The 8,078-nt window shown below is 42.6% G+C and overlaps 1 protein-coding gene across 1 annotated transcript in view; it reads right to left on the bottom strand.

Moving 5' to 3' along the window:
• Window positions 1-2,039: 2,039 nt before the first annotated feature.
• LOC122092081 overlaps window positions 2,040-8,078 on the bottom strand; it is an 11,803-nt gene continuing 5,764 nt past the window's right edge. Inside the window, exons 5-10 of the mRNA XM_042662392.1 lie at window positions 5,812-5,853; window positions 5,451-5,474; window positions 5,107-5,148; window positions 2,633-2,674; window positions 2,278-2,320; window positions 2,040-2,140 (exon numbers count right to left, since the gene is read on the bottom strand). Of these exons, the coding sequence (XP_042518326.1) occupies window positions 2,105-2,140; window positions 2,278-2,320; window positions 2,633-2,674; window positions 5,107-5,148; window positions 5,451-5,474; window positions 5,812-5,853 (229 nt within the window). The 3' untranslated portion in view covers window positions 2,040-2,104. The remainder of the gene's footprint in view (window positions 2,141-2,277; window positions 2,321-2,632; window positions 2,675-5,106; window positions 5,149-5,450; window positions 5,475-5,811; window positions 5,854-8,078) is intronic.

Genomic DNA, 8,078 nt, shown 5'->3' with positions numbered 1-8,078 from the left:
CTCCCCACTGAAGGTAAGCACTTTGGTCAGGCGTGCTTGGCCTAGGCCTAAGCCCCCGTCCGAGGTTAGGTCCTTTGGTTTGGCTTGCACGGCTTTAGCTTGAGCCCCAAATAGAGGTAAGGCCCTTGGGTCATCTATACTCGACCTTCTCTTGAGTTCCCATTTCCCAACCAAGGGTAAGCCCTTTGGTCAGGTGTGCTCGACCTTATCCTAAGCCCCCAAACGAGTATAGGCCCCTCAGTCAGGTATATTCGGCTTTGGCCTGAGCTCCCAATAGAGAGTAGGCCCTTCAGTCAACTGTACTTAGTCATGGCCTAAGCTCCCAACAGAGGGTAGGTCCTTCAGTCAAGTTTGACAGCCTTAGCTTGAGCCCCTAACAAAGGTAAGGCCCTTCGATCGTATGCTGGAATTTGGTTTGAGCTCCCAACCGAGGGTAGACCCTTCGGTCAGGTGTGCTTTGCCTTAGCCTGATCTCCTAACCTAGAGTACACCCTTCAATCAGGTGTACTCAGTCATGGCTGAGCTCCCAACCGAGGGTAGTCCCTTCGGTTTGGTATGTTTGGCCTTAGCTTGATCCCTTACCGAAGGTAGGCCCTTCGATCAGGTGTTCTAGAATTTGGCCTGACCCAAACTGAGGGTAGGCCCCTTAGTCAATTTTGCTCTGCCTAGGCATGAACTCCAAACTGAGGGTAGGAACTTTGGTTAGGTCTGCTCAGCCTAGGCTTAAGCCCCCATCCGAGGTTAGGTCCTTCAATTTGGCTTGTTTGGCTTTAGCCTAAGCCCTAAACAGAGGCAAGGCCCTTCGGTCATCTATGCTCGCCTTTAGCCTGAGCTCCCAACTAAGGATAAGCCCTTTGGTCAGGTGTATTCGACCTCAACCTGAGCCCCCAAACGAGTGTAAGCCCTTCGATCTGGTGTGTTTAGCCTTTGCCTGAGCCCCTACCGAAGTTAGGCTCTTTGGTCAGGTGTGCTCGGCTTTGGCGCGACCCCAAACCGAGGGTAGGCCCATCAGTCAAGTTTGCTCGACCTTGGCCTGAGCTCCTAACCGAGGGTAGGCCCTTCGGTCAGTTGTGCTCGATCTAGGCTTGAACTCCCAACTGAGGGTAGGCACTTTGGTTAGGTGAGCTTGGCCTAGGCCTAAGACCCTATCCAAGGTTAGGCCCTTTAATTTGGCTTTCTCGGCTTTAGCCTAAGCCCTAAACAAAGGCAAGGCCTTTCGGTCATCTATGCTCGACTTTGTCCTCAGCTCCCAATCGAGGGCAGGCCCTTTGGTCAGGTGTGCTCAACCTTGGCCTGAGCCCCCAAACGAGTGTAGGCCCCTCTGTTCAGTCTACTCAGCCTTAGCCTGAACTCCCAATCAAGAATAGGCCCTTTGATCAGGTGTACTTGGCCATGACCTTAGCACCCAACCGAGGGTAGGCCCTTCGGTGCAGTGTGTCTAGCCTTGTCTAGAGCCCCCAACCGAGGGTAGGCCCTTCGGTCAGGTATGCCCGGCCTTAGTTTGACCCCAAACCGAGAGTAGACCCTTCAGTCAGGTTTGCACAGCCATGCCTTAGGCTCCTAACCGAGGGAAGGCCCTTCGGTTAGGTGTGCTCAGCTTTAGCTTGAACTCCCAATTAAGGGTTAGCACTTTGGTCAGGTGCACTTTGGTCAGGTGTGCTCGGCCTAGGCTTAAGCCCTAACTGAGGCTTGACCCTTCAATCAGGGTGTTCGGCGTTAGCCTCATCCCCACATCGAGGCAAAACCCTTTGGTTAGCTATGCCCGGCTTTTGCCTAAGCTCCTAACCGAGGGTCGGCCCTTTGGTCAGTGGAGCTCGACATTGGCCTAAGCACCCAACTAAGGTAGGCCCTTTGATCAGGTCTGCTCCGCCTTGGCCTGAGCTCCCAAATGAGGGTAATATCAATCATGAGGCATACTTGGCCTTGGCTTTAACTCCCAACCGAGGGAAAGCCTTTCGGTCTGAGCTCCAAGTTCATACAGTAGTGCTTTCACCTACAAAGAAGATTTATTTTTTAAGGCATCACTGTGAATGATACTAGGAAACAAATAGATGACATATGCATAACTTATCTGCAATTATACAATCTTTGTTGTAAGCAAGGCTCATCTACATCCACGTTCATGTAGGAGTGCTTTTAGCTGCAAACAAACAAAACCAAACTATATATATATATATATAATAGGGGGTGGAATAATTACAAAACTACATATTTAGAGAACTAGAATAAATAAGATAACTTCGTTTCTAGGAGAGAAATCTTTTACGTAAATCCGACCTCGACGATACCCAAGTCAAGTTCCTGCACAATTGGTGAAAAACTATCAATAAATTTTATGAAAACAAAAAATTAGTTCTTGTAAAACAATATAGTGAATTTAACTAAACATGCATTACAGACTGAGTGGTAGTAATCAAACAAAAGTGAATATTGTCCCTCACTTTATATCCTCATTACTCCCCCCTTCTCTTTCGTAGTCCTTTTTAGATAAGACATACTACTGTCAAGATTAATTAGTGCGAAGTCCCCTAACGCCTTCCCACACCAAGGTGTAAGTGATAAAGAAGGGAGGAGATAGATCAGTTCTGAAAATGTGCAGCAAATAAAATAGCAACTGGAATTACTAAGATACCTTGGCGCTAGTATTTTAACAGATTCTCCTTTTCTCTTTCTCCTGCAAATAAAGATTGATTTCTAAATTCATCAACATGAATGATATTCGGAAACAAATAGAAAACATAGGCAAAACTTATCTGTAGTTCTACAACCTTTGATGTAAGCAAGGATCATCTTCAACCAAGTTCATGCTACACAGCTTTTAGTGGCAAACAAAGAAATCCCGACTACGTACATAATTTATATATATATATATTATTTTTTTTTTGAAGGGGGTTGTGGAATAATAAAAAACTACATATTTGGAGAATATGTATAAACAAGATAACATCGTTTCAAGGAAAGAAATCTACTACATAAATCTTACCTTATCGTTATCCAAGTCAAGTTCCTGCACAATTAGAAAAAAAAAATATCAATAAATTTTCTGAAACAAAAAAATTGGTTCTCGTAAAACAATACAGTGAATTTAACCAGACTTATGTTACAAGATGATTGGTAGTAATAAAAGGTGAATATTGTCACTGACTTTGTATCTTTATTAGTCCCCCCCCCTCTTCTTCTGGTGCTCCTTTTAGATAAGAAGTACTATTGTCAAGATTAAACAGTGAGGAGTTCCCTGACGCCTTCCCACACCTAGAGGTTCCCTCCAAGAGTAAGACCACAAAACAAAGTGTCGGTTCTGAAAATGTGCAGCATATAACACAGCAACTGGAATTGCTAGGATACCTTGGTGCTAGTATTTTGACAGGTTCTCCTTTTCTTTTTCTCCTACAAATAAATATTGATTTCTAAATTCATTAATATGAATGATATTCAGAAACAAAATAAAAGACAAAGGAAAAACTTATCTGTAGTTCTAGAATCTTTGATATAAGCAACGCTCATCTAAAACCAAGTTCATGTTGCACTGCATATTTGGAGAATAGGTATAAACAAGATAATTTCATTTCTAGGAAATAAATCTATTACATAAATCTTACCTTGTCCTTACCCAAGTCAAATTATTGCATAATTAGAAAAAAATTATTAATAAATTTTATGATAACAAGAACTTGGTTCTTGTAAATCAAACTAGTGAATAAAACTAAGCTTACGCTACAAGCTAAGTGCTAGTAATCAAACAAAAGTGAATGTTGTCTTTCACTTTGTATCCCCCTTGGTCCCCCCTTTTTTTCTTTGGTACTCTTTTTAAGATTAGAAGCCCTATTGTTAAAATTAGACAGTGAACACGGAGTGGGTGATCACAAACTTTTTTATAGTTTTTTTATATATATATTTTTTAAATTCCATCATTCCCACCTTTTTTTTGGGAAAAACATATTTGAGTCTCCAAAGTAAACTATGCTCAGGCACATTTGACTATTTTATGGGAGAAGGTTCTCTGAGCAAGCAGGGTGCTCGGCATTGGCGTGAGCTCCCAATCGAGGGAAGGCCCTTCGGTCAGGTTTGCTCAGCTTGGGTAGGCCCCTCGGTCAGGTTTGCTCACTTTGGTCAGGTGCACTTTGGTCAGGTGTGCTCGGCCTAGGCTTAAGCCCTAACTGAGGCTTGACCCTTCAATCAGGGTGTTCGGCGTTAGCCTCATCCCCACATCGAGGAAAAACCCTTTGGTTAGCTATGCCCGGCTTTTGCCTAAGCTCCTAACCGAGGGTCGGCCCTTTGGTCAGTGGAGCTCGACATTGGCCTAAGCACCCAACTAAGGTAGGCCCTTTGATCAGGTCTGCTCCGCCTGGGCCTGAGCTCCCAAATGAGGGTAATATCATCCATGAGGCATACTTGGCCTTGGCTTTAACTCCCAACCGAGGGAAAGCCTTTCGGTCTGAGCTCCAAGTTCATACAGTAGTGCTTTCACCTGCAAAGAATGATTTATTTTTTAAGGCATCACTGTGAATGATACTAGGAAACAAATAGATGACATATGCATAACTTATCTGCAATTATACAATCTTTGTTGTAAGCAAGGCTCATATACATCCACGTTCATGTAGGAGTGCTTTTAGCTGCAAACAAACAAAACCAAACTATATATATATATATAATAGGGGGTGGAATAATTACAAAACTACATATTTAGAGAACTAGAATAAATAAGATAACTTCGTTTCTAGGAGAGAAATATTTTACGTAAATCCTACCTCGACGATACCCAAGTCAAGTTCCTGCACAATTGGTGAAAAACTATCAATAAATTTTATGAAAACAAAAAATTAGTTCTTGTAAAACAATATAGTGAATTTAACTAAACATGCATTACAGACTGAGTGGTAGTAATCAAACAAAAGTGAATATTGTCCTTCACTTTATATCCTCATTACTCCCCCCTTCTCTTTCGTAGTCCTTTTTAGATAAGACATACTACAGTCAAGATTAATTAGTGCGAAGTCCCCTAACGCCTTCCCACACCAAGGTGTAAGTGATAAAGAAGGGAGGAGATAGATCAGTTCTGAAAATGTGCAGCAAATAAAATAGCAACTGGAATTACGAAGATACCTTGGCGCTAGTATTTTAACAGATTCTCCTTTTCTCTTTCTCCTGCAAATAAAGATTGATTTCTAAATTCATCAACATGAATGATATTCGGAAACAAATAGAAAACATAGGCAAAACTTATCTGTAGTTCTACAACCTTTGATGTAAGCAAGGATCATCTTCAACTAAGTTCATGCTGCACAGCTTTTAGTGGCAAACAGAGAAATCCCGACTACGTACATAATTATATATATATATTTTTTTTGGAAGGGGGTTGTGAAATAATAAAAAACTACATATTTGGAGAATATGTATAAACAAGATAACATCGTTTCTAGGAAAGAAATCTACTACATAAATCTTACCTTATCGTTATCCAAGTCAAGTTCCTGCACAATTAGAAAAAAAAAATATCAATAAATTTTCTGAAACCAAAAAATTGGTTCTTGTAAAACAATATAGTGAATTTAACTAGACTTATGTCACAAGATGATTGGTAGTAATCAAAGGTGAATATTGTCATTGACTTTGTATCTTTATTAGTCCCCCCTCCCTTCTTCTGGTGCTCCTTTTAGATAAGAAGTACTATTGTCAAGATTAAACAGTGAGGAGTTCCCTGACGCCTTCCCACACCTAGAGGTTCCCTCCAAAAGTAACACCACGAAACAAAGTGTCGGTTCTAAAAATGTGCAGCATATAAAACAACAACTGAAATTGCTAGGATACCTTGGCGCTAGTATTTTGACAGGTTCTCCTTTTCTCTTTCTCCTACAAATAAAGATTGATTTCTAAATTCATTAACATGAATGATATTCGGAAACAAAATAGAAGACATAGGAAAAACTTATCTATAGTTCTAGAATCTTTGATATAAGCAACGCTCATCTAAAACCAAGTTCATGCGACACTGCATATTTGGAGAACAGGTATAAACAAGATAACTTTGTTTCTAGGAAATAAATCTATTACATAAATCTTACCTTGTCGTTACCTAAGTCAAGTTCCTGCATAATTGGAAAATAATTAATAAATTTTCTGATACCAAGAACTTCGTTCTTGTAAATCAAACTAGTGAATAAAACTAAGCTTGCGCTACAGGCTGAGTGCTAATAATCAAACAAAAGTGAATGTTGCCCAACATTTTGTATCCCCCTTGGTCCCCCCTTTTTTTCTTTGGTACTCTTTTTAAGATTAGAAGCCCTACTGTCAAAATTAGACAGTGAACACGTAGTGGGTGATCACATACTTATAGTTTTTTTCATATATTTTTTTTTAATTCCATCATTCCCACCTTTTTTTTCAGGAAAAACGTATGTGACTCTCCAAAGTAAACTATGCTCAAACACATTTGACTATTTTATGGGAGAAGGTTCTCTGAGCAAGTAGGGTGCTCAGCATAGGCATGAGCTCCCAAACGAGGGAAGGCCCTTCAGTCAGGTTTGCTCGGCTTTGGCCTGAACTCCTAAGTGAGGGTAGGCACTTCGATCAGGTGTGCTCAACCTTGGCCTGTGCACCCAACCAAGTGTAGGCCCCTCGATAAAGTCTGTTTGGCCTTGGCCTAAGCCCCCAATCGAGGGTAGGCCCCTTGGTCTTGTGTGTTTGGCCTTAACCAGAGCCTCTAATCGAGGGTTGGCCCTTCGATCATATGTGCTCGGCCTTATCCTGACCCCAAACTGAGAGTAGACCCTTCGGTTAGGTTTTCACGGCCTTGGCCTCAGCTCCTAACCGAGGGTAGGCCCTTTGGCCAGGTGTGCTCATCTTTATAGCTTGAACTCCCAATTAAGGGTAGGCACTTTGGTCAAGTGTGCTCGGCCTAGGCCTAGGCCTAAGCCCCCAACAGAAGCTAGAACCTTCAATCAAGGTGTTCGACTTTAGCCTCATCCCCCAATAGTGGCAAGTCCCTTCGGTCAGCTATGCTCAGCCTTGGCTTGAGCTCCCATCCGAGGTTAGGCCCTTTGTTCAGGTGTGCTCAAACCGAGGGCAAGCCCTTTGGTCTAATCTTCTTGGCCTTAGTCTCAGCTCCCAAACAAAGGTAATACGTTCCGTCAGGTGTGATTGGCCTTGGCTCTAACTCCCAACCGAACCGAAGGTTGGCACCTCAATTAGGTCTGCATGGCTTTGTATGAGACCTTAACTAAGGGAAGGCCTTTCAGTCAGGTGTGCTCTGCTTGGGCCTGAGCTTCCAACTGCAATAGGACTTTCAATCTGGTGTGCTTGGCTTTGGCTAGAGCTCTCAACCGAGGGTAGGCCCTCAGGTCAAGTTTGCTTAGCTTTATCCTGAGCCCTCAACTAATGGAAAGCCCTTTGATCAAGTGTGCTCAGCCTTGGCCTGAGCTCCCAATCGACAGTATGCCCTTCAGTCCAGTGTACTCAATCGTGGCCTGAGCTCCCAATGGAGATTAGGCCCTTCAGTCGGCTGTACTCAACCGTGGCCTAAGCTCCCAACCGAGGGTAGGTCCTTTGGCTCGGCTTTAGCTTGAACTCCCAATTAAGGGTAGGCACTTTGGCCAAGTGTGCTCGGCTTAAGCCCCAGCCCCAGCCCCAACCAAGGCTAGACCCTTCAATCAGGGTGTTTGGCTTTAGCCTCATCTCCCAATCGAGGTAAGGCCCTTCAGTCAGCTATGCTCGGCTTTGGCTTGAGTTCCCAACCAAGGGTCGGCCCTCTGGTCAGGTGTGCTCGGCATTGGCTTGAGCCGCTAACCAAGGGTAAGCCCTTTGGTCAGGTCCAGTGTTATCAATTCGGCCGAATCATTCGCGAATTATTCGGCCGAACCGAATTTTTCTGAATTTTATCAAAAATTCTGACCGAATCCGAATTAAAAATAAAATTCGGTAAAATTCGCAATTTTTTCGAAAGTGAATATAAAACGCGAATAATTCGGACCGAATCGGAATTAAACCGAATTATTCGGTCCACTTAAACAGTATTTAAAAAAAAAAACCAAAAAAAAAAACAAAAACAAAAAAAAAAAACCAAAAAGCTTTTTTGACCG

Source organism: Macadamia integrifolia, chromosome 10 (genome assembly GCF_013358625.1).
Source record: "Macadamia integrifolia cultivar HAES 741 chromosome 10, SCU_Mint_v3, whole genome shotgun sequence".
Lineage (NCBI taxonomy): Eukaryota > Viridiplantae > Streptophyta > Magnoliopsida > Proteales > Proteaceae > Macadamia > Macadamia integrifolia.
The sequence above is the reverse complement of the archived record's forward strand: the minus strand, read 5'-3'. Positions and strand labels throughout refer to the sequence as shown.